This window comes from Rhizomucor pusillus (assembly GCF_041956525.1).
Source record: "Rhizomucor pusillus strain CBS 183.67 unplaced genomic scaffold VTP01scaffold_7, whole genome shotgun sequence".
Taxonomy (NCBI): Eukaryota; Fungi; Mucoromycota; class Mucoromycetes; order Mucorales; family Lichtheimiaceae; genus Rhizomucor; species Rhizomucor pusillus.
Genome location: NW_027192149.1, coordinates 625,195 through 650,627, shown reverse-complemented (window position 1 = coordinate 650,627; position 25,433 = coordinate 625,195). Strand labels below are relative to the sequence as shown.

Genomic DNA, 25,433 nt, shown 5'->3' with positions numbered 1-25,433 from the left:
GCAAGCCCTGTGCTAGCCTTCCTGCCAACTATAGAATGGAAGCCATCGACGAATACAGCACTAGCATGCTTAATAGCTGCAAAGCATGCAGTTGTGCATCAATGCTTAGAGCATATCCTCAAACCGTTTGAAAGCATAGATGAGTCGTAAGTGACCTAAAAAAAAATAGAGGAGGAACAAAATACTCATAATACTCTGAGAGAGCCGTTTGAAAATATGTATCGCTGCGTTCCCGCGTTAACTTGCTACATTGCAGATCTGCCTGAATAGTATGTATTGAGTGCGGAGGATCGTGTTAAATCAATTAGTTGCTGACATTAGCACTTGGGATAGACAACTACTGGCTTTGGTCAAAGGCGACAACTCTAAATACTCATGCTCCAGGTGCCTTTGCCCGACAGGCAAGTTCCACTTGCCGTGCGATAATGATTTATCGATGAGAACAGAGGAAGATCATGAACGCTATCTATGAGCAGGCTAAGGACATGACGACCGATATCGTTGTTGGCTGCAACTTCGGTAACTTTGCTAGTCTGCAAATGATGGTCGAATGGCAAACACCGCTTTATCTGGGCGTCCTCACCTGATGGCATACGCCCCGGAAAATTGGATTTCTCCCGCTGACGATTCGAGTAGTAATTATGATAATCGAATTCGTGCATCCTCGGTAGTTTTAGAAGTTTGCTGAGAAGAAAGTACTTTAAATGCAATTGCCCAACGTTGACTTGCAGAAGATGCTTATTGTAAGGTTCTCCGGGGAGCACTAATAAATATAATATGATGCTGCGCTGTGTTTTCACAATGTAGGTGGATCGGCAGATATGTATTTGAGAAAAGCACGTTTCAAATGCAAATGCAAGACGGGTGCTAGGCACACCGAATATATTGTGCTTCATTTAAATGCCATGGTATTTCCCGCTGCAACATCGTGAATGTACGTGCTCCAGTAGTCCAAGAATTCCGTCATAGATTGTTATGCAAAGGGAACGAGGGGTAAGGATTGTGTGCCAAGAAACGGATTTGATGCAGGTGGTAATGTGCAATGGCTGCTTCGAAGGGATAAGGTTGAAGAATGAAACACATAATAGAATATCCAAGTACCTGCGCTTTCAAATGAAACTGTTGGTTTTCCTTTTCTTTCTCTGTTGCTTAAACGGGTAATATTATAAGATCGCGACAATGAGATGGGCGGGAGGCGACTCATCTTTCCGGAACCAAAAAGATCAGAGTTTTCCGTGAACATGGATATCACGTTGCCATCAAAAAGATCGAATTATTTCGTACGATGAAGGCCTCGAATGCATATTGTCTAAAACTTTTACACTTCTGTTTCAAGTCTATGTAGTATGCTGCAAATGGGGCATGGTTGTATACGACTGTTATTTCTTTTAAAATGATTGCTGCATATAATAGATTGCACACTGGCTAAATCGTATAACTGATTGTTTGTTTACAACCATGTACGGATAGAAAGTAGGGCAGTTGCACTTGCTGGGTTGGGGCAAATAAAGGGACGAGGCACAGGACTTGTTTGTTCGGGCCACTTTAAAAGTATACATCATCGTTTCGGCTGCTGTACCCTTGTGATTGAACTTACGAAGTCGCCCGCCTGAGTGGAATCTCTTAATGCGGCAATCATTTGAAGAAAACAGAAAAGTTATGTAGGATATGACACGCGTGGTGACCCATGTGTTACGGTTACCGTATATTCTTACCGATTACATAGTTTGAGTGAAATCGTTTAAGCTTTGGTGTCTGTCCATTGTGCTCACGTTCTTGAGACCACAAAGACTTGGACGTTACCGCGAGCCATAAACAAATACGTAGCATTAAATACATTATTTTAACAAAGATAATTGTTACTGTATGTAATTATCCGCAGTTTATGAACAATAATGTCTTACCGTCTTGAATAAAAGACCAGATACTGTTAATTACAGTTACGGAAGTAGAGGGCGGACCGACGAATATGGCAACGCGACCTGAGATTCTGTTGGTTGATTACAGCATTGAGAAAGAGTCAGCCGCGGAGAGCGAGCGGGAGGAACCAACCACACACAACAAACTGCGGTGCAGCCGACTGTTTGAAGCCCCTGTCCTCTTTTTTTCTTCTTTTTTCATCTCTCCAACCCTTCCACCGTACCACCGTCATGCGTGAGCCCAACGTATGCTTTCCTGGCCAGAGTCGAGCAGCAGTCTGTATAACCTCTGCATTGTACGACCGCCGTGCATTGGACTGTACAGCTACCCTACCCATAATCAATTCGCTGACTCATCTCGCTTACCTCACTTCGACTTCGCCGCGTATACGGGACATACTTGTTGTGGACGGTGGTCTTGAACGCCTTATTCATATACTATCCGCTCAGCAGCAGCCAACGGACTTGCGCAGCCTTTGGAAATGGTCGCTTGCTTTCCAATGTGTTGTTAATCTGGGGGTTCGGGGAACTGAACACATTCGAACAAGGGTCGTCGATGCCGGGGCAGTCCCTATCGTGATTCAAGTGCTCGAAAACTTTCTGAAAGCACTGGACGTGGTCACCAGAGAGACCCAACTGCAACAGCAGACTCGGCAGCGAGAACTTCAGGATCGGACAGCTCGGCAAAGCGGACGCATGTTTTCTTTGAACAGCGACGCAGCGTTTGCTGATACATTGACCCCCAGCAGCGACCAGAACCATGAAGAATCAGTTACAGGTATGTTCGCTGGTACCCGCCCTTTGTCCATAATTGGATGCTGGGCTGGGGATATACACGTATGTGGCGTGTGAGACTGAGTTGCTCACATTTTTTCCATCTATTCTCAGTGTTTCCTCGTCCGCTGGAAATTGAAACGCTGCCATCATTGACGACTCCCCCAGCTTCTTCTGACACTACTAGCACTGGTACGACTAGATCATCTCCATCGCCCATAACATGTACAACTACCTCCTCACAATCACGAGAACCTAAATCCGATATCATTTCCCACAATGACCAGCCGCCGTCTTCTGCAAGTCGACCGTATCCTGCACCACCTACCACCGTCCGTCGATCAACATTTCCCTATGTCAAAATCAGACGGGAACGCCGAAGACAGAGCCGTGCCCATGGCGAGACACGCAGCAACCCCCTGAATCCTTCATCCCAGCCCGCTTCAGGTGTAGATGCCCGTGCATCATTGAATATCGACAGTGTATTTTACCGAGAAGAAGACATTCTAATGTCTCTTCAGTTGCTCGCTTATCTCTCAAAATACCCGCATATCCGTCATCTCTTTCACGTCGGTTACGACTGCAACGTATTTTCCGTCGTGCAAAAATTCACATACAAGGTTCATTCGAGCGCTATCCAGTACTGGGCAGGTGTGATCATGAGAAATGCCTGCCGCAAAGATGAAACACGCGGCGGGATCCGCAGATGTGCCAATATGCAGTGTCTCAAGTGGGAGCAGAAACCCCGCGAGTTTGCTAAATGCCGCCGATGTCGCAAAGCAAAATATTGCAGCAAAGCCTGTCAAAGTCGCGCTTGGAGCGACGGCCATCGGTGGTGGTGCGTTGAACGTTCGGACCAGCAGCAGCAGCAGCAACAACAACAACAACAACAACAACAACAACAACAACAGCAGCAGCAGCAGCAGCAGACTCAGCAACAACAGGAACCTCAAGCTCAGACTATGAATACGTAATATCCTCCCCATGTCAAGATGCCGTTCCTTTCCGCTGCGTTCTTCTCTTTGTCTTATCCTCACACCCATAATCTGATATACCTTGCCTGCTAAGCAACGAAGCAAATTGGCTCACGCACTCACATGCACACACACTCCAACCCCTCACATTTTCTTATATTCTTTCCTTTTATCTCTTTCTTCTATCTCTTTCTTTATCTTCTTGAAAATGCATCAATTATGGTAATAAAACATTATAGCACATTGTGGTTTAGCTTGCTTTTATTGATGTTGATGCTCATTTTAACCATGATGATGTTGGGTATATGCGTTTTTCAAATAATCAAAAGCATCGACTACATGTTGTCGTTGTCTCTTGAGCATCTCCTTGATGACAGGTGGACAAACGTGGTATTGTTGGTGATGTTGCTGCTGCTGATGATGATGATCATTATCGGTGGTATTGTCACGGTGGCTATCTGTGTCATCATCCACAGTATCCATATCGACACCTAAGAAGAGCAGGCAGAATTCGCGGATGACTGTCTTTCTAGCATCATGCGAGCGCCGCATGGTTGGCCAGGATGATGACAACGGAGGGTCGGTGAGAGGGTTAGAGAACAGCAACCGGTGCCTCTTTCAAGGTTGTGTCGAAGCAGTTGTACGACTAGGCGAACGAGATGCGGAGGATAGATTGAGGCGTTGTGATTTTTTGTTTCTCGCACAAGGATAGCCCAGGTATGCGACTCGAGAAACCGCGTGAAGCTTCCCTCTAGCAATTTATACACTGCTTGCTGTGCGAGCGTAAAGCACGTCTGCGCTTGTCTCTTTTCTAGGCATACTTGGATCGATTTGCATGCCTTTTCATCGACGTTGATCTCGATCGGGCAGTTGTTTGGTCGCACGTATGTGTCGTAGATATGCTGAGCTGCAGCCATCTGCTGCACAGTAGACATGAAATGAAACGACTGGTATCGTTCGACTTCGATGAAAAGAGCTGTACGGACTGTTTTAGCTACTACAGTTCATCATTCTCTCTCTCTCTCTTCTGAATACTTGCCAAGTTCTCGCAGCAATATTCTTCCAGCGAATGATACAAGAAGAACGCTAGAGAAACTTTGGATCGGAGCAATGCATTTAGCCCATTCTCGCGAATATCTGCAAGCGACACGTCTTCTGGCTCGCCCAACCTTTGGTCTATATCTTGCATCGATTGCTTGCGTTTGTAAATGTGATGCTGTTTCCTGGCCTTGATAAATGACAAGAAACTTTTCCGATTTGATGTCGTGGATGCTGGCGGTGACGGTGATAAAGACTGTGACGAATTTTTGCGGATTTCCGTGATATTAACATCCATGATGCTCGTTGCGATAGAGTCGACATCACGCTGATCTTCAAAGTACGAATTGTGCACGAGTCGTTTGATAACAGCGGTGGTGTTTGCTGTTGCGAACTGTACCACGCAGCACCGCTGCTGCTTCTTCGGCGTCATTGTTGCTCCGTTCCAGGACTCGACCGCGTCGATACACCTTTGGATATCACCTTTGGTGTGTGCACTGGAAGGTTGTGCCATACATTCGTTGCTTGGTTCCAATTCGCGTCGCTAAGGTTGATATACGATGTTCGTTCAATTTTCTTTATCGGCGAGCTAGTCATACTCTTTGTCTCTTTTCTTGATGTCCGTTGCCGCTTTGTGATGTCGTATTAATTGACAATATTGCCTCCCGAAAAAGGCCGTGGCGTGGAGAGTAAAAGAAAACTTAAAAAAATACGTCGCCTTTCCCGGGAATTGGGAAGAAGTGGGGATTTTATGTAAATCCTTTGCGACTTGCCGAAAGCTTCTGTTGATCTTTGTTGACGTGGTTTCAAATTACCAAAGATCGCATAGAAAAAGATTTCAACTGTAAAAACGATTTGCCTGAAATAATGAAACGCGATCGCAGGCTCATAACGTAATCACGATTAGCAGTAATTGTCACCATATCATATCATGATACATTTAGTTACCCTGCATTCAACACTGAACAAAAAGAAAGAATAGCAAACATCAATCGTTTCTTCATTTTATGTCCCTTTTCCATCTGAAACAAAACCATCGTTCAATCGTCTGCAGTCCCATAAATGGATACGTAGTAGACGTTTCTCGAAGCTTATACATGACGACATCGGTTCTTTTTTTTCGCTCAAGAAAGATCCATATAGTCGTTACGTAAGCTTTCGCGGTTATTGGCTTCCATCAGTGTCAGCTTGTATTCCTCTGCTAACGGACCAGACCGGATATCCTTGACGAAATTTTCGAATCTCGGGGTAACATCTATGTTTACAAACAAATATTAACATGATTGGGTCTCGATGGATAAGAAGCTGAAATCCTGTTTACTTACTGGGATCGGAAAGACTGGCCAGTGCAACGATGCATCGAAGATTTGCTTTGACAAGCTCCTGATTCTTTTCTACCTCTTGCTTGACTGCATTGCTTCTCATCTTGAACTCTAACGTTGTATTGAAAGGTGCAACCAAGTCATCCAGTCCTTTTTTGTTTCAAAAAAGGAGAAACGTCAGTCATTTCGCTCTTAAAATCGTTACTTTGAATACTTACTTTGAGTGACTGCTGCGGGAGCGACTTTGCACAATCGACTAAGCATCAGGTATGCAAGCATTCGAATATCATGCTGATCCTCCAAGCCAGCCACCACTCTGTCCAGGAAGCCATGTATATCAACCTTATCAAGGCAAGTGGATAGCAATGTATACATGCATTCATACGCTGCCTACATTGAACAACCATGTTAGAATCCATACCTTCCCTGTTAATACAGCAACTTCAGTTTACCTTTCGAATTTCCAGGCCATCATCGACTTTATGTTTGAAAGGACCCATCTCCACAGTATGTATAAGATCTTCTTTAACAACGGTCTCCTCATAGAGCAAAGGTATAAAATTGTTGAATACGCCTTTGATCAACTGTGGTTTACGATGAACAGCAGAGTTAATTGTAAGCAGCGCTAATCGTTGGACATTCTAAATCAGTTTCGTTAGCAATCAGTACCTTCTTGCTATGAAAATTATATCCTTACCAAATCAGAATCTCTCAGCAGTGACAGGAATGGTGTCATCATCGACTTCAATAACTCATCATAGTCGCGAATAGGTTCCACGACAGCATACTTAACAGCTGTAGCAACCGTTGCTCTTACATGTCCTGATGGAGACTGGAGTCGTTCCTACAATTTACAGAGATAAGCAAGGGCATTCCCTACGCAACTAATAAAGCTACTCACCTTCAATTCAGGCAAGAACTTCTCGGGATTTGTCAAAGCCAATCTGCCTAGACATTCTGCAACGACGCTTCGAGTTCCTTCTTCTTGCTCTGCATCGCCGCTTTCAATGAGCAATGTCCATATTTCGTTGGAGGCATCGCCAAGCTTCGTAGCCTTGTCAGATTTTGTTATAACCTCCTTAAGTGCATGCAATAAAAGGTATCGACGCTTTGGCTGCTCCTTGATTTGTCCAATGATTATAGGGAGATATAGTGGAATGTTACCGACGCTTATATTTCCTGCAATCGATGGGTAAATTAATAAGAAGAGTAGCCTATGTAACCAAAGAAGTACCTAGAGCGAAGGCAGCAGCGAATTTGACTTCTTCAGATTGAGATGTGAATAAATTCAACACTTGCTCGTGTACACCAGCCAGGTTACTGATATCACTATTGAAACGACAGTTAGTTGGTGGAAGAGAAGAAAAATTTCCAATCTTTTCCTAACATACATTCTACGACCAATTTCACCTAGAGTCAAAAGGCTTAGGTATTTGACAGAATCATTGATCTGTTGATCCTAACAGGGATTTTTAGCGCCAATTTTCATGATAGTATTTGGAGCTTGTCTTACTTGTATATATCCAAGAAATCCCTGAATGGTTTCTTGACGTTTGGACTCATCGGTGTTGACAGCTAAGACAGCGACACACTGAGCTACAGTAGCAGCAGCAAACTTGTTTGCGACGGCAGCTACGCCTCCAGCCGAAACCCCGGACACTTCTGCAGTTAGTAAAGGATCCACCAGTCCCTTTATAAGAAGCTGATAGTCTTCAGGGCTTGATTTTGCCAAAGCGGCCAAGAGACTCAGCAAGCTATCCAGTGCAGCGCCTTGAAGAACAGGAGACTGCATCAGTTGGAGTAGAGATGGTAGAATAAGTTCCTTGATATCCTTGACTGTGCCAGGGCTGATGGTAATAATGGCTTCAATCGTTCGAAGAGCAAGCGGCAGAAGAGTTAAATCAGCATCCGAGACAAGCATTCTGAGTTCCGCCAGCAGTTTAACATAGCTGTCTTGCGATATATCCTGGCCATATCTACAACTAATAAGTATGCGAGGCATATCACTGAAAATTTGCTCATTCTTACTTTTGGACCAGGATTCGAAGACATTCGGCGCTAGCAATACGAAGAGGTCTGTTGCTCTTTCTTAAGAGCACTCCAATTTCGTCAACCGCGGTCAACACGGATCGTCGTAGTTCATCACCCGCTGCCACGGGACTTTGGCAGATAATCGTCAATGTCCGCACACTAACTAGTCGCGTAACTTCGTTTCGTAGACGTTCCAAGAATATGTCCCAGGCAGCTCGTTGTTCAGATTGGAGAATATCACCAGTTTGAGACATGAGCGCTCCGAAACAGAGAATTGATCTCTCTTTGACCTCTTGATCGACGTCATTTGTACCCAGAAGTTTCGATGTTGTCTGGTAAATGTCATATATGTATTGTTTGTGCTCCTCATTGATGCTTTCGATTTCGTATTCACCCGTATCTTCCCTTCGGCGGATTGGTCGGATTACCTTGATGAGTTCAATGGCGAGTAGCAAGGCTTCGGACGTAATCTTGTAAAATTTATCAGAAATAGTCTTAATGATGACGGGCGACAATCGACTGAGATAGGGATGCAAAGCGTTAGCTGAATGATTGCGGAAGAGCTGTCGTAAGAAAACAAGGATCTCGATTCTGAGGTTTGATGTCAACGCTGTGTGATGCTGTTCAGTGCTGGCTGTGAACAAAGAAACTTCAATGGAGGGTACAAATAATTGAATCTCGGTGGTAAGACCGCCATGCAAAACGATGACAAGTTCGCGTAGCAAACGGAAACTAATTTGTCGAGTCTGTGTCGATTTTGAAGATAATTGTTTCGCTACCGATTTTGATAACTTGGGCACCTGAGCTTGTAATAATTGCTTTGGTCTTATAAGAGGAAATCAATTAATTGGGGGGAAGCACAGATCAATGAGAAAGTTTTCAGACTTACCCTTCTCCAGTTTCCATATCATCCGTCGGAGAACTAGAAGATTTTATCGTCTCTGGTAATAATGCCAGCTCCTCGCCGAATCCAGTAGCATCAAAGTACACGTTGGATTTATCAATATCCATTATCAAGGCCGATTCGTCTCCACAATACACTGCTGTCTGTCGTAACAAAGCAATGAAGGTTTGCAAAATATCAACACGAACGGACTCCTCTCGCTCTTTGAAGCGGGCAATCAACACCGGTGCAACGTTTTCATACAGCTGTTGCAGCATGTCTGATCGAGTTTCGATTATTGCTGCAAGGAGCTTGATGGCGGACCTGCGTACTTTCCAAGACATGTCATCGTCGTCATCTGAATAATCACTGCGATGTGTTAGTCATATAATAGGTTTTACGATGCATCTGAAGTAGCACTCACACTACATCGTCAAACTCTTCCTCCTCTTCCTCCTCTTCTTCCATATCCTCATCCTCTTCCTATACAAAAGTATTTAAGTTTCCAGTGGAAATTTGTTAGAAATCTTTGCGTAATACCTCATCTTCATCATCAGCATCTGCAAAGTTGGGATCATACTTCATGTATTCGAGACCAACTTGTTGTAATTGGTTAATGTATGCATTGGTCTCTGCTGGACAACGGAGTACAAAGGATTCTAACGCTTGAAGACAAATCTCTCGAAGCTCATCATCTTCGTCAGCTTCTTCAGTAAACTTTATGACGGTGGGCATCAACGTAGGCAAATGAGCACCGAGTCGCTTAGGATTGTATCGACTAGCCAAACTCCAGTCAGTCATCTTGCAATACTTTTGAAGAGCCTCGTTTTCTTGTTATATACCTGAGCACACCAGCGCATTGAACCAATGTTCTTAATTTCTCACTGTTTCCTGCAGTCTTTTGTAACTCTTGTAGCAAATGTTCCAGCAATTCCGAAAACATTGCGTCGCTGATGTGAACAACAAGATTTCCGATTGCAATTGTTGCTCTCTTGCGTACAGCTGACCGGGGATGGGCTAGCAAAGCAAGCAGACATTTTTGAGTTTGTTCGTGCTGCTCTACGGATAACTGCGACCCAAAACGAGCTAATACTTCTGCAAGAGTATCCAAAGCATCCATCTGCATTTCGTACGATGGCTTTGTATATCATCGTCAGAAGCCATTCATATTTCGATATCAAGGAATTGTTCTTACATTCTCAGCCATTGACAGCAAATTCGGGATAACTCGTGCGCAAACTTTGGGCCCCATCGCCGGATCCACTTCGGTTATCACAGTCTTCAGTCCTTGTATGCAGTTTTTTGTCAATATACAAAGCATACATACTACTGCGAATACACAAAACTTACCCATGCTCGTGATACCACGCAGTACTTCATCGTCTTGCTGCGACGCAAACTTGCTAAGACGATCTACAATTTCGAGTATATGGTCCAATCTGACTTGCTTGACTAAAGGTCCAAGACTACATATTGCATCGTGAGTGGACAGAAGAAAAGGAGGTGCGGATACAGCCTTGCATCCATTTGTAGAACCACTCACCACTTGACTGCTAAGTTCTGTACTTCGGCGTTCTTGCCTTCAAGCAGTCCAAGCACTGCTCTCACAACTTTGCCTTCAATAGCTTCGTCGAGGTTGGCGAGACGCTTTCTCTGCAGCTCATTAATCAGGTCGTTCAGGGCCATGTACCGAAAGTCTCGGTCCTCGTTGCCCATCTACGCTGGGGTTCAATAGATGTATCGAAAATAGTAGTATAGTACAGACTCTACCTTCTCCAGAAGACTGGCGACCATGTAGGCGTTGGGTCCTGACATTTTACGAGAATTCCAGAGACTAGAGTGTAAAGAAAGCTCAATTGCAGTATACGCGTCACAGTCAAATTCGACAACCATGCCGACGCACCATGCGTCTTCGAACGCAGCTGCGAAGCTCCGCACCTCCGATTTTCTTTTTCCCTTTTTCCTATGATCTTCATACAGTACAGCAGTTCCAACAAATTGGTGCGTAGTACGAGCCTTTTTCCTGTACGCACTGCTACTATGCAAAGTATATGGAGATACAATTTACAAATATGTATCCTCTGAGAATTCTCATATCAAGTTTGACATGACTACCCTGTCAACAAAGAACCACATCAACAAAGATTTGATGGTTTCTCCGCCTCCTTTGATTGTTCTTGGTTGATCGCGGTGCTTACAACCCGAGCTCAGCTTACTTCTGACAGTATACACGGAGAAGCCGTTCGCAGAAATCCACTCTCGGTACGTTTTATGAGTTTCAGTTATGGATTTTCGTATCTTTTGAAGCTCCTGTGGAATCGCTGTTGTAGTGGATGCAGCTGGCACACGCACGCTATTTCCTTAGATACGTAGGTCCTCAGCATGATTTGGGGTGTTTGGAGAGGACATGCAAAAGTGCGTCTGCAGATAGCAAGATTCCTTGGCTGACCTTGGCCATTCCAAGGTTATGTACAGTTATTATTGTATTTGGCCATGTATGGAGAAGACAGTCGCCTTTGTTAGTGACGATATTAGCGTCACAGCAGTACTATATCCCGGCGAAGAGCGCCTAACGTCAATGTACATATTGTCGCAAACTCATCCTGCCAACAAAGCGCGAGGACTACCATGCAGACGCTGTGGTCCGGTTCCAAAGCCTAAGAGATCTGGAAGTATACCTACTGGAAACGTGGCGAGCGTACGACGAGGCAACATAAACCGAAAAGAGTTTTGACCTTCACAAGGCGATGTTCAGCCTATTAGGCACGTTGCGCTCTGTGGCCGAGACTTTCCCCAAGGCCAATTTCAGCATGTTTCAAAAACTTAGGTTGTACTTCGTCCATCCTTCAGTTAAGCTCAAGACTATAAACCTACGTATCCATCCCTCATGCATATACTGAATGTGTCATTTCCTACCTAGGAGAGTACATCCGGCTCCTGCCAGGCAAAGAACGCATTCCCAATGATCTGCAAAGATAACGTTGCTGTGCTGCCGAAATTCGAAAAGAAAGAAGAGTTCTTGTCCACATCTATGTCAACAACGTCCCAGACTTTTTGCAAAACTTGGAGCATTGGAGAGTACGTGGCTGCCTGGTGACGTTTTGTATTTCAAAAAGGTAGTTTTCGTTATCAGTGTTTTGCTATGAAAGTTATACCGAACTCCAAGAAGACTGAGCATTGCGCACGTCGAACTTCCACGGACCGATAAATGGACGAACACGTAATTAGCAGTAACAAACGAGCGACAATAACGACAACGAACACGATGTATTCCATCATATCCTCAGAAGAATAGTAACAACTCAACATCAATGCAATTTTGGGTTGTCTGCAGAAAACATTATCAGTATTGAAGCAGTTGCGAGACGAACATCTCAACAGCGAAGCCAAAAGCGCCGATCTTCGAGATATAGTCTCGCCATCAATCCGCAAAATATCCAAGCATTCGGAATCGGCTGACCTGAAAACTGATGCTTGGCAAAGCTCGCGGCGGTCATCTCAGCGAAGGCATCGCACAATCGGTCTGTCAGCCTCTCATTTAAACACTGACGGACAATAAACAGGATTTTCTTCCCTTCAAATCATATCTGCAGACATTACCCATACACAAGTACTTATGATCTATTCAAAACATATGCCTGTATAAATCAAGCCCATCTAGCTCTGGATCTTCAAGCGATCTCTTCCTCTTGAGAATATATTCCAAACAATTGATTTCAAAACCCTAAAACATGAATCCAGATATTTACCATTTACTTTGGTCAATCCAGATATTGTTATCGTTTTTTTAAATACTGGCAATGTATTACAGTTTGCGTTTGTATGCAAGCATTTTTTAATATATGTAATGAAGGCGAGTGAAAGGAAAAGGAAAAAGAAAAAGGTTCTATATATGTATTATTATTATGCAGTTTTCTCAAACTCGTCAGGGTTGCCAATGACTCTGATAGTTTCCGAAGAGTTTTGATATCTGTGCCGCATTCGATGAGGACGGTCTGCTGGAGTCGTGCTTGATCTTATGTCCTTTTCTCGCTTCAAGTGCATTGCAGCTGTTGCCTCCTCGTAAGCTTGCGTTCGCAGCATTGGACCGTTGTAAATGAATGCTAATACTACGCAGAAACCAGCAATAGCGGCCTGGAATATCAGCGCTCTGAACATATTGTTTGGAGGATCGCCGTTAGGGTTTCTAAACTTGTCCATAACGAGGACGAGGATGAAGCCAATGATTTGAGCTGCTTGCCAAAGGACAGATGTGGATATTGATTCAGGAACAGGGTATGTTGCTAAAATAGCGGTTAGATTTACCACATATAATCCTTGCTTTGCTGTTGAATGAATTAATTACCCTCAACGCCTAATTCGATGACAACCGGGATCATGAATGCCAAAAAGAACTGGTTCAATGCATTAACGTATAATATGGCTGCAAAAGAATCTCTGCTGACTATACAACAGCGAACACCGCGTTACTCTTGGCTTGCATATAGCAAAAATATGGTGGTGTGCTAACAGTATTTCCTTACCGACGAACACTAGAGCAACATAAGTGCTACACATGAACGGAGCCATCATCTTCAAAAAGAGTTTATGTCTCTTCGTAGCATCTAACATGGGGCCTGCGACAACTATCGAGACATTTCGTGCGTCAATGGAATAGAACATTTCGTCGACAACGATATAGACCACTTACAGCAACCCAAGGTACCCGCAAAGATACCGACGGCAACAATGTTACCTGATTCTGCATCAGAGTAACCGTACGGAGTAATTGCTTGATTCGTGAGACCGCCCCAAGCAATGCTGAGACCAATGTTAAGCCCGTGGATACCACAGAGGATCCAAAAGTGCACATTCTTGAACAGGACAACGGTGCTCTGTAGAACAGACACTTTATCTTGGCTTCGGTGCGATTGCAAATCCAAAGATGGAGGAGCTGGTGGTTTTGCTGGTAGAAATATATGTGGAACAAGAGCTGCTGTGCAGATAGCTGCTACTAGAATCAACTGGTAGTACAAGAATCGTTGTCAATAGTTTGCACTCTACTTTTGTTCTTTTCATACGTAGGCAAAACGCTGCTTACGGTAAACTCAATTTTGCTTTCGCCCGTTGCCACAGCCGGCATTAAAAACATTGCAATGATACCACCATAGTTCGAAGCTGTATCGTTGTATGCAAGTTAACGAATAATTTATATACTGCTTTCCCAGATGAGCATACATACCGACGAACATTCCGGCTGTTGCCCGTCTGTTCTCTGTGAACCAGACGGTGGCGAACTATTAATTGGAGATGAATCTATTTAGCTTTACCTTTCTAAAATGCATGGATACGGGTTTAAGATATTCACCTTGGTCATGATGTTAAGTGTCAGAGGGCTTCCAATCGAAGCAATAACCTGACCAATCATCATGACAGCATAAGAAGGAGGATTGATCTTGACAGCTACCCATCGGATCCAACAACCAGCTGCCGTCAATATGCCAGCAACAATAAGCTTCGGTGCCATTAGCATCTCACATGACTTTCATGTTTGCAAAGTTTAAATTTTAAAGTTATCAAACAACTTACTGACTTTTTGACGCCCAACGTTTCAAATGCCCAGCCGGTTCCAAAGCTGATGACAATGTAGACAATGCTCATGATATTGTAGAGCCAGTTGATGGCGGTGAGATTGACGTTGAGGTAGCTGGCTATCACATTTGGGATCGGGTTGAATGTATTTTGAAAGATGGAGACGGCCGACCGTAATATGACGAGAAAGAACAGGGCGACCCAAGCAATCGGGTATGTCCGAAACTCTGCTTGCGATGACGACGAAGAAGAGGATATTGGAGATGCTACGTCGCCTTCCTCTTCATCTTGCACTTTTTGTTCCATAACAGACATGTGTGTTGGATCGACGATAGTGTGGCTCGTATTCCTTCCATCCGATGACGCTTCTGAAGGCACAGTCGTCGCAGATGCTGATGTATGATGGCTAGAGCTGGATGCAGTTCGAGCTAGCGGTCGAGGCTGTCGAAACCATACACTTGTGTCGTTTCCAACTGACGGAATGCTGTCTGCAGCTGCACTATGATTCAATGGATTCGGTAGAGAGTGGCTCGAGTTACCGATAGTTGACATTGTCGCTTGGTCGCGACGATCCGGTTGATAGTGATGAAAAGAATAGTCTGTTGTTGATTTGTCGCTCTTCATACTTCTTTCTAGTTAGCGTGCGTGGTAATGTAAAATTGAGTGCGCGTTTTATGCTCGTGTCGTTAATGAATGGAAGGACGCTGCTCAAGGAAGCCTGCACACTAAAGGATAGACAAGAAGGGGTGCCAAAAGCTAAAGGAAAAAATAAAAACAAAAGCAGAGTTTAGATAGATGAAAAGGAAGAAAAGAAATAAGAAAGACGCTAGATACTGTTGGAGTTCTGTTTTAAGTGAGAATTCGAACCGGATGAATTCAATTCATGAATGAATGGAACCCCCGTTAGCCGACATCATCGTTATATTCATTGCTCGAATCCGGTCTTCTTCCCGGTGCTTGGTTTGCATGATTCACTCACGACGGAAGTCGTTTTGTATTCATTCATCTTGTATACTTTATAATATTCTATTTGGCAGTAGATGACATTTTTAAAGGTGTCAAAATAGTAGTAACAACCATGTTCCCGGTTTTCTGCCAATTTACAAAGCCAAGTCGTTCTTGCAAATGCAGACATCATCCTTTTAGTTCTATGGAGAAGCATGCACCAGCGGGGGAAGGGTCAATCTATGGATCTGTGCATGCGTGTTTTCGTGTTAGAGAAGGGAAAAGCCTAGATACTCCCAGGCTATTGAAGCTGGTCGTTATGCTAACTATCCACGACCGCAAAAGTTGTGCCATCCGCGCAGTTCAGCATGAATGCATGTTAGTACCCGAAAAAACTACATAAACAGGCCATCATCAGCCCCTTTTGCCGCTTTGCTTTTCAAAACACACGCACGTAGCAGCGAAGAAATTAGAATATGCATTTAAGGTGCAAAAGTTTTTCCTGGTCGAACTCCCTAGAATGAACCAATTGTGTATAAATTCAAATGTGAGCTGGTAATCCATCCGAGTTCGCACGAGCACCCTTCCTGACATGCAAACTCTTCCGTTCTATCTGTTTGAAAACGTCCATCCACTTTGAGGATGCTGGTTTACTTCAAGCTGCATTGTCCTCGTTTTGAGGAGCAGGTGGAGACGCATGCTATCCGTGCGTGGTGACCATGTGCGCAAAACAGTGAGGCAGCAGACAGTCCCGGCTTTATGTTCGGGTCGCTGCTACCAGACGCTCGCGAGTACTAGAATATTTAACAAACAACGTCTACCCCTTTTGCAAACGGCCCTCACAACGACGTGTATTTGCATAATAATAAACAATTGTATAGTCCTCTCCATCGAACATGTATATTTTTTTTTTTGTTTTTTACGAAGTTGATAAGGAGACGATGGATCACCGAATTGCTGACTGTAGTTGATCCAGTGCCTTGTTGATAGTTTTGCTAAATATTGTTTCTTGAATGAATATTTTATGCAAATCACATGCATACTGTAGCAGCATTTTACATTTCTTTCGCAAGCGTTTGCAGCTGCACAAAATCCTTGTCGAGCTCGTCGCACTCGGTGATCAGTCGTACGGTATTTTTTGTACATTTCTCGATTTCGTCAGCGTATGCTTCAGCGGACAGGGTATATGCGAGGCTCGCCTCAGCAGTTGAGTTTGCCATCTACTATACCCACACATGGTTAGCATGACCCTTGTGGTTCAATGCTGCCTCTTTCTCGACCTGTGTCATTTGCTGCTGTAGATTCTCTACCGCTTTAGCAAAGCTCTGCGACAGCTCTGTAGCTCTGCGTTGGAGATCATTTACTAGCTCCGTATCGATCGGAATGCTGGCACGTTGCTGATGACCATGATCTGACATTGCAAAGAAAAGAGCCAAATAATGGATAAAAAAGAAATGTACTTGTATAGATGGAGAGACACGCTCAAGTAAAGTACAAGGGTGATTTTCCCTTTTCTTGTTACTTTCTTTCTTTCCTTTCTTTTTGATGTGAAGAATTAAATATAGAGTTGCTTGTTTGTCTTTTTTTCCTGAGAGAGAACAACAGTAGAAAACATTGGGAAAAGGACGGTCTTTGAGTGTGAGGGAAAGTAAGAAAATTGACAAAAAAAAAGAAAAAAGAGAATAAGAAGCGCTCTGCCCTTCTAAAGGTTATTTAGTGGTGGTGGGATTTTCGGTACACTTTCAAGCCATCGTCCTTTGAGTCCTTCTTGATGGCGATACCGATGGCCTCGTTGTCCGGATCGAAGCTGGTGTAGAAAGCATTGACAAAAGCGTTGCCGAGAATCCAGTCGCGTTCAGAGTCACCACGCTTGATAAGAGTGCGGCAGCAATCACGGTCAGCATCGACCTCGGTAGTCCAGTACTTGGGCGGCAACTCGACAATGTGGTCTTCAAGGGTGAGCTTCAAGGTAGGCAAGTTCTTGATCTCGGAGCACTTGACAGCATAGGTCTTTCGAGAATGTTCGTACTTAAGACCAAAGGCTTCCTCAAAGAGATCAGCTATTTGATAAAATGGAGTTAGCAACACACTGATGCAGGTGAAAAAGAGATACGATATTTTAACACAGTACCTTGGTCAGAAGGCATGGTAATGTAGTTGGTCGAGGAGCTGATAACGGCGATAGCCATGTGCTTCTGCTTGATGTTAAGAACATTGTCGAAGTTGGCATCCTTGATGCAAACGTCCCAGTTTCTGGTAGAGCCCTCTACGGGATCGGCCAAAGGGATATATTCCATATCGCCCTTAATCAGGCTCTTGTCAACACCACCCAAAATCAAGTAACCAGCGGGCTCTTCCTTGTTGGTACGCTTCTGGAAACCAAAACCGCCAGAAGTGACCTGGCCGCCATTGTTACCGCTATTGTCAGTGGTGGCGGGTTGGCCAGTGGTAGTGCCGCTGCTGGGAACTGGAGAGGCAGCTGCAGAGCTTTGAGGAACAGCGCCGCTGCTGGCAGCGGGAACAGTGCCGTTGGTCGAGCCACTGGGAGTGGTACCGGTGGTGCCGCCAGTGTTGGTATTGTCGCCGGTGTTAGTGGTGGCGCCGCCGGTGTTGGTGTTACCGCCAGTGTTAGTGCCGTCCTGGTTGAAACCGCTAGAGTCGGAAGTAGTGTAGAAACCAAATTGAGAGCTCTGGATACCGCTACCCTGTTGGTAAGCGTTGGGAACGAAAGCTGAAGAAGCCATGTTGGCGTCACGTTTCTGGAGCTGACCTCCGTGGATCTTGGTCTTGTTAAAGTCGACAGCGCGACCGAGACCAAGATAGCCATCGAAGCCCTTATCGAATCCGCTCATACGGTAAGCGCCGCCGAAAGGCATGTCGTGGACGGTCAAGCCGTTGAAAGAGACAGTGTCGATGTAGACGTGAGTGTCGACGCATTCGTCCCCGTAGTCCACCGAAAATTTCTCGCCGGTTGGGACAGAGGTCTTCGAACGACGAGCGTAGTATGTGCAACGATCCAAGCAGTTTTCGGACTTGCATCGAGAGCCCCGAACCCAGGAGTAACCTGTAGTCGTATCAAAGACGAGCGTAAATTCCTGAGGTGGGGTGCCAATTTGCACTTTGCCGGCGAGAACTCCATTTTCAAGAGCCTCGGCAGCAGCGGTGACGACACCATCGCTGGTGCGGCGGTAAAGAGGGATTTTGTAGGGTTCCGGTTCAGCAGCAAAGGCTGTGAGTGCAAGCTGGGCAAGCGTGGCCAAGCAAAGAATGGTAGAGCGCATCGTGCTGTGTGTATATGTCGATTAGACTACAATCGATAGAAAATCAAGGATTGGCAAGGGTTGCTGGGGGAGAAGTATCAATCGATGGTGGAGAGGGCTAGCAATGTCGCGTACAAAGTGTTAAAAAAAGCAGTAACATCAAATGTGGTAAGCTTTTGTTTACATACGCTTCCTATTTCTCGATTCTTTTGCGGTGCCTCGGATTGTCTATAGCAGTTGGAGAAAGAAAGAGGAAAAGAAAGAAAAGGAGCGCTAGGGGAGATGCCGGAAAAAGTCGAAAAGAAATGAATGTAAATTTGCAAAAGGAAAAGATCAAGCTACGGATGAAGGGAGTTTTAAAGAGCTATTACAGGGGCGATGGCGATTGGATGGTCATCAAAATGAATGTAACAGTTGAGCAGCAGAACACACACAATTGGCCATTACCATCTCAGACTAGACTTATAATTAGTTACTCCTTATGCTTCTGGACATGAACCCTTTGGGGGTCTTCCAAGACCGTCGCACAGCACTTTTACATAAATGTAGGACAAGGATGATTGACCGCTTCTATCTATTTCAACATGTAAACTCGCGTTTGAAAATAAATAGTGTACATACAATTCAAACTAGACGATTTCAGGTACAAGCGTAAACATAATTAGTAGAAGGCGCTTGCAGAAAACGAAAAGGAAAAATAAGCTGCAAGGCACGGAAAACAGTAGAAAAGATCATATCTTGCAACGGTACCTGGGAATCAAAATCTAGCGATTCATGAACCATGTCGTATCTTAGAAAAGTACGGGCCCGGTACACGGGGAGTGCTTTTAGCTTCCTTAATGACAATAATCAAAGCAAGCAACGGTGTCAGCCAGAGGTGTCACTCAAGAATAACAATAAGAATTTGGCAAGGAAGATGCACCAATGGAAAGAGAGCAACAGCAACTTATTGAAAGGCGAGGAAAACAAAAGGAGACACGGCATATACTCACACTGTCTGTAAACTCTTGAGCGTCAAAGCGTGTAGTAAATCATTGTTTCTGTATAGTCGGAAGTAGATGCCCGGATCGGATAATGCAATTTATGATGACAATGTCCAGCTCTTTGCCTATTAGTCGCCATCAACAGGACGGCTTTGAAAAGCATAGGAAAGACTAACGCTTCCATTTCTACAACCAATACATCGTCAATTTTCAAGTTGGGATGTTCCTAGTAGGCGGCGGCCCTGGTTCGTTACTTACTTCATTGCCTTCTTCCTGAATTTGCCAACCACCCCCAAAAAAGAGAGATTGCAGCAGCGGATATCCTTTCCAACAGCCGCGGTCAGGACCGCCCTAGCCACAGTTCTTTGCATGCCGAGAACTGCAACGCACCAGTCGATCCCTTTACTATTTCAACGCCCGCTATGCAAATACTGAGGGTCAGAAAAAAATAAAGGGCTACTCTGATATCGTCACTAACTTGGCTTCCTTGCCTCTGGATGCTCAATGATTGTCTTGGCACATCAGCCACCATCATCCTGGCGGCTTTTGCCTTACCAATTCATGAAACCGCATCTGCGACTAACCATCTAATGGAAAGGCAAATTTCTTTTTTCAGTATTGTGCTACCTCGCCTTATCGTTACACAACAAGGATTAATGTGCACACACACGCACTGGATGCCCAGGTGATACGTACGTAAACAAGAATATACGCATGTATATATACGTTGTTAGGTACGGCGTAGTAGGCAGCTAGCATTCGCGAGTTAACCTCGAAAGGCAGGTGTTTATGTCTCGCGTGCTGATTGATCGATTGTTTACGTTTTATTTCTCTGTTTTCCATCTGCTACTGCCTGTTGTTTATGTCCAGGCGGCGCACATGCGCGTTCATAAAATCACAATAGTCAGTAGAAAATAATGGAACCAGAAAATTGCACACGAGGGATATTGATCGGCATCAATAGTTGGAGGGCTAGAACTACAAAGCTGGTTCTCGAATGGAGCAACCCCAACCCTGCCTGGGCCTCAAGTGGCGCACACAGACAAACACACGCGGAAAGACAAGTGTGGCGAACCCTCCCCTTTAAACGGTAACTTTTTACGTGTGTGTTACAACGTAACACGGTGTGCATTTTCCCGGGCCTCGACAAGGCTGCTGGACCTTTTTTCTGAGAAACAAGATGGGGTGTCACAAATTGAAGCAAAAATGCTCAGATTGGATAGCGACCACGATTTTGCCGCCGCCGACCGCCAGCTACAACTAGCCGTTTAGTCGTTGCCTTACTGCGGTTCGTCATCTGCAGCTAGTGGAGTGTTTCTAAAATCGTCCTTATCATCGTTTCAATAACTAAACGAATTTGCGAGCAATCTTATTTCTGCCATCGAACCAACGAAATCATTTGCTTCCGATAGCTGAAGGGAAAAATCCTGCCATTTTAAGAGAGAAGAGCGCATCATTGCTCTAGTGTGAGGACGTGGTTATTTTTAATCCCAACTTTCTAGTTTTTGGATCGATGCGTAGTTGAATGGCATAGCGAATATTTGCAGCTAGAACTCTCTGGGTATAGAAATTAGCATATACTAATTCGTAAGTGCATATCACACTTCGCATGAATACTGAAAAGTACAACTCTTTGCTATGCGCATAAACAGCATTCCATCAAGTACAGTCCAATGACTTAAATATATCTCAAGTACATGGATACAAGGAAGCGATTTTTAGCAAAAATCATATAGTTTTGGGCAATTCATGAAATTTGCATGATGGCGGACTTCGGGTCGCGCGCATCTTCGTCGTTTTCTGCTGTTTACGATATGTCTACAGAGGGAATCACGCAAGGTGCCCTTTTTGAATCACACACTCGTGCAGTGAGAAAATCGCGACTTACCAGGACGTACAAAAAAACTAGACGAAGCGGTATTGTACGATCGACAGATCCGCCTGTGGGGTCTCGCTGCTCAGCAAAGGCAAGCGACGGAACGCGCATACACACTCACAGAAAGCATTAGCTAACTATCCCGTCCAACGTAGAATTCGCGACGCGAACGTGCTGGTTGCTGGATTGCGAGCATTGAGCAACGAAGTTTGCAAGAATCTCGCGCTCGCGGGTATCGGAAGCATCACGATCCTGGATCACGAGATCGTAACCGAAGAGGACCTTGGTGCTCAGTTTTTTCTTAGCGATAGCGACATCGGCAAGAACGTTGGTAGCATAATGATCTGCTTTTTTTTCTATCTCTTAACTGACACGTATATATATCTTAGCGAGCAGTGGCGTCCGCTCCGGCTATCCAGTCTTTGAATCCGCGCGTAGATGTGGTTGTAGACCAAGAAAATATCAACGATAAACCCGATGCGTACTTTCTCGAGTTCGACATTGTATGTCTTGTTCATAAGGATCTCGACGTTGCCGTTAGTATATAATCCCAGGCTGTATTTGAACAAATACTGAGATATCATAATTAGGTACGGATCAATGAGCTAAGACGAAATGCCGGCAAACCCTTTTACACAGCAGATGCATTTGGATGGTTCGGATACATATTCTGCGACTTGAAGAGCCATTCTTATATTGAGTATGTTCGTAACCGGTTGCGATAATGCGACAACACCATGTCTTGTAACATGCTCTACTCTTAGAGAACGGAAACAAATGCCAACAGATCCAAAATCTGGACAAGAGCCCACCATTATCCGAAATTCTCGTGTCGAAAGTTACGTGGGCCTCCGAGACTCGCTAAAAAAGACATGGACAGAGAAAGAATTACGAAAGTTACGGCGGCAGACACCCCAATTGAGTTTCATGATACACAGTAAGCATAGACTCTCTTTTGATATTTATTGCGAGATTAACTGTTCAACTCGCGGTATATAGTCTGGATGAGATTCCAACAGCAACATGGGCGGAAACCGACACGGGATGATGTATCGACATTGCTAGAAAACAAAGCTCGATACCTTGGAGAAATGGGTGTGAATGATCCTAGCAAACTGGATGATGAATTGATCAAGTAAGCAGCATCTTTTGGATATTTAGCTATGTATTGTTAAAAAGAATGTACCGGTTTCTACTAGCAACTTTATATCCCTGTACGATACCGAAATGGCGCCCGTAGCTGCCATTGTCGGTGGCGTACTGGCTCAGGAGATCATCAAAGTCCTGTCTGCCAAGGAACTCCCCATCCAGAATTGGTTCTACTACAACGGATTGGATGGTAAGAAGAGAAAGAGAGAAAACTTTTTGGCAACATAGATGTTATACTAAATTGCTACAATTACAGGCACAGGTCTAGTTTTACAATTAGAATAAAGACTCGACATTGGATGGCAGAAGAAATCAAAAACTTTTTTTCCTTATTGTTTCTAAAGCGTGTTGAACTATCTATTGCATATAGTAAAATGTAAAAGGTGGGCGGATAAGGGGAGATGGAGGTAAAGATTGAATACGTTTGAGGATGATATGCGTGTGGTTAAGGTTGTTGAAACGGATATGGAGAGTGCCTTCTTGCAGTACATCATAACGAATGGGCATCTTCTTCAGCCTCCAGCGATAGTAAGCATTGATGGATAGCTTTCATGGCAAACAATGCTTTGTCTTCGGCAACGACGCAAGAGATGTTTATCTCGGAAGCGCCTTGCGAGATGACTTCAATGTTGACACCTGCCTTTGCAAGTGCCATAAACATTTTGCCCGCAGTGCCGATTGTGTTTTTCATGTGCTTGCCAACCAGAGAAAGGATAGCCATGTTGTGAATGACATCGACCTGAACAACTGTAAGTAATCCCGCAGACTGATCGGCTTTAAACCTTTTCAGAACATACCGTTCCCAATGCTTCCAGCTCACTGATGGCCTTGTCAAGACTGCTTTGGACAGCATCCGCGCCTAAAGCCATTGACACGTGGACTTCGGACGTCGAGATGAGGTCCACGACAATACCGTGTTCGTCCAGGGTTGCAAATATTTTGGCAAGGAAACCATGGCTGACGCTTTTTCGGTTCGAATGTACATTGAGGATACAGATATTGTCCTTGATGGTAACGGCTGTTGGGTGTCGATGTGTCTGGCAAGTGACATTGCTGTGAAGAATTTGCTTTTGCTGTTCTTCAGGAAATATAACAGTGCCTGTGCCTGCAGGGTTTTCTACGTTTTTGATACGGATAGGAATCTTGGCCCGGATGACTTGTTCCATAGTGAACGGGTGGATAACTTCAGATCCATAGTAAGTCAACTCTGCTGCTTCTTCAGGCGTGATGATCCGTAGATGGCGAGCATTGGGGATTTTCCGAGGATCAGCGGTAAATACACCATCCACTTCTTTCCAAATCTGTAGTTCTTGAGCACCTACGCCCACGGCTGCCAACGCTGCACACAGGTCCGTGTATCCACGACCAATGGTATTCAAGAGACTGCCGGGAACATTGCCAAAGAATCCTAGCAAAATGCCAATTATTAGCATTTAAATGCATAGTTGATCTTTGGTACTGGTCATTACCGGTCAAGACAGGCACTTTGTTTCCACAGTCTTGAATGATCTTTCCAATCTTTTTGGATAAATAGTCATAAAACTCCTGATCAAGCACCGAAAATTCCTTGTCAACAATGTCGCCAAGTACGACCAACTGACTGTCAATGCCCTGGAAATTGGGGCTCAGCGCAAGGACATCGCAGCATAACACATCATGGATATTACCTTATCCTTGAGCACAGCTGCTGCAATCGTACAAGAAAGTTTCTCGCCAATTCCAACAATGATATCCCGAGATCGCGGCGATATTTCGTCAATGATCTTTAAATGCCATGTTAAGAATATTCCACAAATTACATACCCATACAACAAGATGTACCTCTGCTGCTTGCAAGAAGGATCGAAGCTTTCGGCAATCCTTTTCAATTTGTTGCTGCGTTTGTTGCAGAGTTTCGGGGTCTTTGATGACAGCTTTTGCCGCTTGCAAATGATCCTCTGTAATTTCCTTGACAATCTCGAGATGTTTATCCGATCCGTCCGTCAATGCTTCCTTTGCAGCTCGCAGCAACCTTCCATCAAATCGTTACTCTTTCCGGTCTTTGCTGTATTCTTTCTTTCTTTCTTTATTACCTGTTGGTTGTACCCTTCTCCTTTGTCTCGCCGCTTCGAGCCGAGCACACAACGACGACTCGGTTTTTCTCGAGGTATGACCTGTATATAGAAGTGAGTGTGTTTGTGTATATGTCAAGAAGGCCCACTGAGGGCCCGTGCATTCGTGGAGGAACAAGAACAACTTACGAGACGATCGTGGATGCGATCGTTTCGAGAAACTTGCCGACGCTCGTTCCTCCAAACTTTTGTACAACCCACGGCAGGTCGGTGGCATTTTCACGAAGTTGGGACGACAATGTCGAGGTATGCATGCTGGTCCCCCTCCTCCTCTCGTGTCTGTATCGAATAAGGGCGGATCTGAGTCATTAATTCCATGTAGATGATCTACTTGGTTTTTCGTTCCGCTCGTTCCGCTCCAATGCGACAAATCGTCGGAACTGTCATCACTTGTTTCTCTTTGTTTCCCTTGAAAACATTTCGGATATAAATGCTCAAAGTAAAATGATAGAACCCCGTACTGCGTTACTCGGCTTGGGATACAATTCAACTTTATGTGCTTACCTTCTTCTTTATTCTTCCTTGCTGCTTGAGGAGAATAACAGAGTTCAGGACAGCATAAACAAAAGAATACCAGCGGCGGGGACCACGCATCGT

The 25,433-nt window shown here is 44.6% G+C and overlaps 10 protein-coding genes across 10 annotated transcripts; 3 read left to right on the top strand and 7 right to left on the bottom strand.

The window, feature by feature from the left end:
• Positions 1 to 2,150: 2,150 nt before the first annotated feature.
• VTP01DRAFT_9726 (uncharacterized protein) lies at positions 2,151 to 3,667 on the top strand (the record flags this gene model as incomplete). The annotated part of the gene is made up of 2 exons (XM_069388983.1): positions 2,151 to 2,697; positions 2,808 to 3,667. The coding sequence occupies 2 exons, from the start codon at positions 2,151 to 2,153 to the stop codon at positions 3,665 to 3,667; spliced, it is 1,407 nt and encodes a 468-aa protein (XP_069240145.1).
• A 282-nt stretch (positions 3,668 to 3,949) lies between these two features.
• Positions 3,950 to 5,219, bottom strand: VTP01DRAFT_9725 (uncharacterized protein; the record flags this gene model as incomplete). Its single annotated transcript, XM_069388982.1, has 3 exons — positions 3,950 to 4,158; positions 4,269 to 4,643; positions 4,703 to 5,219. 3 exons carry the CDS (start codon positions 5,217 to 5,219, stop codon positions 3,950 to 3,952), a joined length of 1,101 nt encoding a protein of 366 aa, XP_069240144.1.
• Positions 5,220 to 5,829: 610 nt separating this feature from the next.
• Positions 5,830 to 10,756, bottom strand: VTP01DRAFT_9724 (uncharacterized protein; the record flags this gene model as incomplete). The annotated part of the gene is made up of 18 exons (XM_069388981.1): positions 5,830 to 5,960; positions 6,031 to 6,177; positions 6,246 to 6,417; positions 6,480 to 6,668; positions 6,725 to 6,871; positions 6,929 to 7,206; positions 7,262 to 7,356; positions 7,419 to 7,486; positions 7,541 to 8,003; positions 8,056 to 8,883; positions 8,948 to 9,310; positions 9,366 to 9,424; positions 9,482 to 9,719; positions 9,784 to 10,079; positions 10,137 to 10,228; positions 10,292 to 10,407; positions 10,485 to 10,657; positions 10,712 to 10,756. The coding sequence occupies 18 exons, from the start codon at positions 10,754 to 10,756 to the stop codon at positions 5,830 to 5,832; spliced, it is 3,900 nt and encodes a 1,299-aa protein (XP_069240143.1).
• Positions 10,757 to 11,688: 932 nt separating this feature from the next.
• VTP01DRAFT_9723 (uncharacterized protein) lies at positions 11,689 to 12,500 on the top strand (the record flags this gene model as incomplete). The annotated part of the gene is made up of 3 exons (XM_069388980.1): positions 11,689 to 11,790; positions 11,862 to 12,019; positions 12,323 to 12,500. 3 exons carry the CDS (start codon positions 11,689 to 11,691, stop codon positions 12,498 to 12,500), a joined length of 438 nt encoding a protein of 145 aa, XP_069240142.1.
• Positions 12,501 to 12,844: 344 nt separating this feature from the next.
• Positions 12,845 to 15,136, bottom strand: VTP01DRAFT_9722 (uncharacterized protein; the record flags this gene model as incomplete). The annotated part of the gene is made up of 8 exons (XM_069388979.1): positions 12,845 to 13,224; positions 13,287 to 13,385; positions 13,465 to 13,566; positions 13,632 to 13,944; positions 14,022 to 14,098; positions 14,163 to 14,217; positions 14,289 to 14,435; positions 14,510 to 15,136. The coding sequence occupies 8 exons, from the start codon at positions 15,134 to 15,136 to the stop codon at positions 12,845 to 12,847; spliced, it is 1,800 nt and encodes a 599-aa protein (XP_069240141.1).
• Positions 15,137 to 16,512: 1,376 nt separating this feature from the next.
• Positions 16,513 to 16,875, bottom strand: VTP01DRAFT_9721 (uncharacterized protein; the record flags this gene model as incomplete). Its single annotated transcript, XM_069388978.1, has 2 exons — positions 16,513 to 16,677; positions 16,738 to 16,875. The coding sequence occupies 2 exons, from the start codon at positions 16,873 to 16,875 to the stop codon at positions 16,513 to 16,515; spliced, it is 303 nt and encodes a 100-aa protein (XP_069240140.1).
• A 295-nt stretch (positions 16,876 to 17,170) lies between these two features.
• Positions 17,171 to 18,738, bottom strand: VTP01DRAFT_9720 (uncharacterized protein; the record flags this gene model as incomplete). The annotated part of the gene is made up of 2 exons (XM_069388977.1): positions 17,171 to 17,517; positions 17,589 to 18,738. 2 exons carry the CDS (start codon positions 18,736 to 18,738, stop codon positions 17,171 to 17,173), a joined length of 1,497 nt encoding a protein of 498 aa, XP_069240139.1.
• Positions 18,739 to 18,781: 43 nt separating this feature from the next.
• VTP01DRAFT_9719 (uncharacterized protein) lies at positions 18,782 to 19,500 on the bottom strand (the record flags this gene model as incomplete). Its single annotated transcript, XM_069388975.1, has 3 exons — positions 18,782 to 18,835; positions 18,906 to 19,055; positions 19,468 to 19,500. 3 exons carry the CDS (start codon positions 19,498 to 19,500, stop codon positions 18,782 to 18,784), a joined length of 237 nt encoding a protein of 78 aa, XP_069240138.1.
• A 2,014-nt stretch (positions 19,501 to 21,514) lies between these two features.
• On the top strand, positions 21,515 to 23,010 carry VTP01DRAFT_9718 (uncharacterized protein; the record flags this gene model as incomplete). The annotated part of the gene is made up of 9 exons (XM_069388974.1): positions 21,515 to 21,539; positions 21,610 to 21,667; positions 21,732 to 21,903; positions 21,966 to 22,112; positions 22,167 to 22,276; positions 22,341 to 22,513; positions 22,576 to 22,711; positions 22,776 to 22,915; positions 22,982 to 23,010. The coding sequence occupies 9 exons, from the start codon at positions 21,515 to 21,517 to the stop codon at positions 23,008 to 23,010; spliced, it is 990 nt and encodes a 329-aa protein (XP_069240137.1).
• Positions 23,011 to 23,215: 205 nt separating this feature from the next.
• On the bottom strand, positions 23,216 to 25,090 carry VTP01DRAFT_9717 (uncharacterized protein; the record flags this gene model as incomplete). The annotated part of the gene is made up of 7 exons (XM_069388973.1): positions 23,216 to 23,464; positions 23,523 to 24,133; positions 24,195 to 24,336; positions 24,393 to 24,488; positions 24,547 to 24,736; positions 24,798 to 24,878; positions 24,966 to 25,090. The coding sequence occupies 7 exons, from the start codon at positions 25,088 to 25,090 to the stop codon at positions 23,216 to 23,218; spliced, it is 1,494 nt and encodes a 497-aa protein (XP_069240136.1).
• Positions 25,091 to 25,433: the final 343 nt, after the last annotated feature.